At 32.1% G+C, this 3,027-nt stretch overlaps 1 protein-coding gene across 1 annotated transcript; it reads right to left on the reverse strand.

The window, feature by feature from the left end:
• Positions 1-1,607: 1,607 nt before the first annotated feature.
• Positions 1,608-2,000, reverse strand: LOC138338889 (secreted RxLR effector protein 161-like). Its single transcript, XM_069289973.1, has one exon. The coding sequence runs from the start codon at positions 1,998-2,000 to the stop codon at positions 1,608-1,610; it is 393 nt and encodes a 130-aa protein (XP_069146074.1).
• Between the last annotated feature and the right edge of the window lie 1,027 nt (positions 2,001-3,027).

The raw sequence follows: 3,027 nt of genomic DNA on the forward strand, positions 1-3,027 counted from the left end.
TGGTCAATTGGTCTAAAATGCTCTTGCTTGTCATCATAATTTAGTTTTTAAAATGTCATTGCTACTGGTAATTTGGATCAGAAATATCCATATTGTTACTTAATGGATCAAAAATGTTATTTTTTGAATAAATATATTATTTCTAGATTAAATTATTAGTAACAAGGGCATTTTGAATCAAATTATTGATGGTAAAAATATTTTTGACAAAACTATTAACTAGAGACATTTTTGTTCAATTTCACGTAGTTATCTTTCAATATAATTAAATGGTTTCGAAAAGAAGTATAATATTCCTAAATATTTATACTCGCTATTATAGATCTACCTGTGATTCTTATGCCAATTAGATATAAAAGAAAAAAATTAAGGATTTGTTTGGTCATGCGATACAAAATCATGATATAAAATTATGAGATGAACTTGAAGTTTTGTTTGGATGTACGATTTGGACTTTCTTATAAAGAATTTTTAATGAATGTGAAAACATAAACAATCTAACATTTAGAAATCCTATCAAATATTCAGGATCGTAGAACTATATAATTTTCACATATATTTAATACTATGATATTTCAGTCAATAATACATACCCGAATCTGTCATTATGATTCTTGACTTGATTGAGCGGAAGTATTTTCTTTGGTTCTTTAAAAGTTGTTTCTCTCTCTTGCCTTATACTTTCTGTATAACTTTGATGGATAAGACTATATCTTTATGGCAGAGAGAAGACCCTTTAACTAGAGTGTGTTTTAACATCATTCCCACCTTTCCATCATGGTGAGTAGTGGAGATAATGGATAGTTGGAAGAGGTAATGAGTAAAGTGGAAGACTTAATGGGTAGTTGAAATAACTTCTCCACTTCCCCACTTCTCCACTTATCCAATTAGAATTAGAATTTAGTTAGTAATTAAATATTAAACCAAAATAATATTAATGTGAGTGTGTCATAAAACTAACATTCTCCCACTTGACACACGTAACATCATTTACTTAATGATTTAATCAACATTTCAATTACAATGTGCACACATACTAAATTAAACATTATGAATCATGGCGGTTGTACATCACTTTATTTGGCATAGTCCCTTCCATACACTACAATATTAGTCTATTGCCTAACACAATATTTCAAATGAATAATGAGTCCGCTGTAATGCTTAGAATATCTTTATCTAAAACAAAACATGTCATCATCATTCTCAACATAACGTATACAAGAGAAAATAGGTAATAACAGAAAGATATATATAGTTGAGCTCAAAGTGTCAATTGCATAGACATAATATAATCTTTACATAAAGTCATTCATTGCTATAAATAAGACTCATTCTTTCAACATGTTCAACAAATGTATTGGGCGGTAATCCTTTCGTCAAAGGATCAGCAACCATAAGTTTGGTGCTAATATGTTCAATTGTCACTTTATTTTTCTTGGACTTCTTCCTTAACTAAAAAGTATTTCAATTCTATAGGTTCGGAACCCTTAGAATACTTATCATTTTTAGAGAAGACGACTGCTGCAGTATTATCACAATAAATTTTCAACGGCTTGGAAATACTGTCGACTAGTCCAAGTCCAAAAATAAAATCCCGCAGTTAATTAGCCTGAACTTTGGCCCCAAATCATGCCACAAACTAAGCTTTCATAGTGGATGCAGCTATTAACAGACTGTTTCACGCTCTTCCATAATATTGCTCCTCCAGCTAACAGGAACAAATATCCAAATATAGATTTTTGTGTATCCACACAACCAGCATAATCTGAATCTGAATATCCAATCACATCAAAATGATCAGATCTTCTAAAAGTGAGCATATAATCTTTAGTTCCTTGCAAGTATCGCAACACTTTCTTCGCAGCTTTTCGGTGATCAATTCTTGGATTACATTGATAACGGCCCAACATTCCAACAGCGAAGCTGATGTCTTGTCTAGTACATGTTTGGGCATACATCAGACTCCCAACTATTGATGCATAAGGAATGTCATTCATTTGCTTACGTTCCAATTCATTCTTTGAACATTAATTGAGACTAAATTTATCTCCTTTCTGAATTGGAACGGGACTTGATGAGCATTTTTTCATTCTAAATCTCTCTAACACTTTATTAATATAGGCTTTTTGAGACAAACCTAATAATCCTTATGGTCTATTTCAAAAATATTTCTATTTCAATTACATAGGATGCCTCTCCCATATCTTTCATTTCAAAATTGTTAGATAAATATCTCTTGGTATCATTCAAAAAACCAAGATCATTAGTAACAAGCAAGATGTCATCAACATACAGGACTAACATAATAAACTTACTCCCACTAACCTTCAGATATATACACCGATCAAAAGTGTTTTCCTTAAATTCAAAAATGACAATAGTTTCATTAAACTTAAGATACCATTGTCGAGAAGCTTGTTTAAGTACGTATAATGACTTCTTAAGTTTACACACCATGTGTTCTTTTCCTTTACAAGAGAACCCTTCGGGTTGATACATATAAACTTTTTCATTCAAATTTCCATTTAGAAAGGCTATTTTCACATCCATTTGATGTAGCTCTAAGTCATAATGAGCTACTAAAGCCATTATATTTCTGAGTGAATCTTTTCTAGAAACAGGTGAAAATGTTTCTTTATAGTAAATGTCATCCTTTTGAGTAAAACCGTTTGCAACAAGTCTGGGCTTGTGACGTTCGATGTTCCCATTTGAGTCACGTTTGGTCTTAAAGACCCATTTACACATAACTGTTTTGCAACCTTCTAGTAATTCAACAAGGTCCCATACTTCATTTTGTTCTGTATATTTCAACACGGATACAGAGATAGTATCCAGAAAGATCTTGGGATTACATTCGTCAAACCAAATATCTTTAGCAGTCGCAAAAGAAGTGACGGGGCTCAAAGGAAGTAAACAAGTCATCCTTTGAAGCTAAGCTGCACGCACGGGTCTCCGCCCGCTTCCTTCTTATAGTAAGCATGACTTTCTTTTTCTTTTTTTCAATTCTCTGCTTCCCCCCAATCA

This window comes from Solanum lycopersicum, chromosome 10 (genome assembly GCF_036512215.1).
Source record: "Solanum lycopersicum chromosome 10, SLM_r2.1".
Lineage (NCBI taxonomy): Eukaryota > Viridiplantae > Streptophyta > Magnoliopsida > Solanales > Solanaceae > Solanum > Solanum lycopersicum.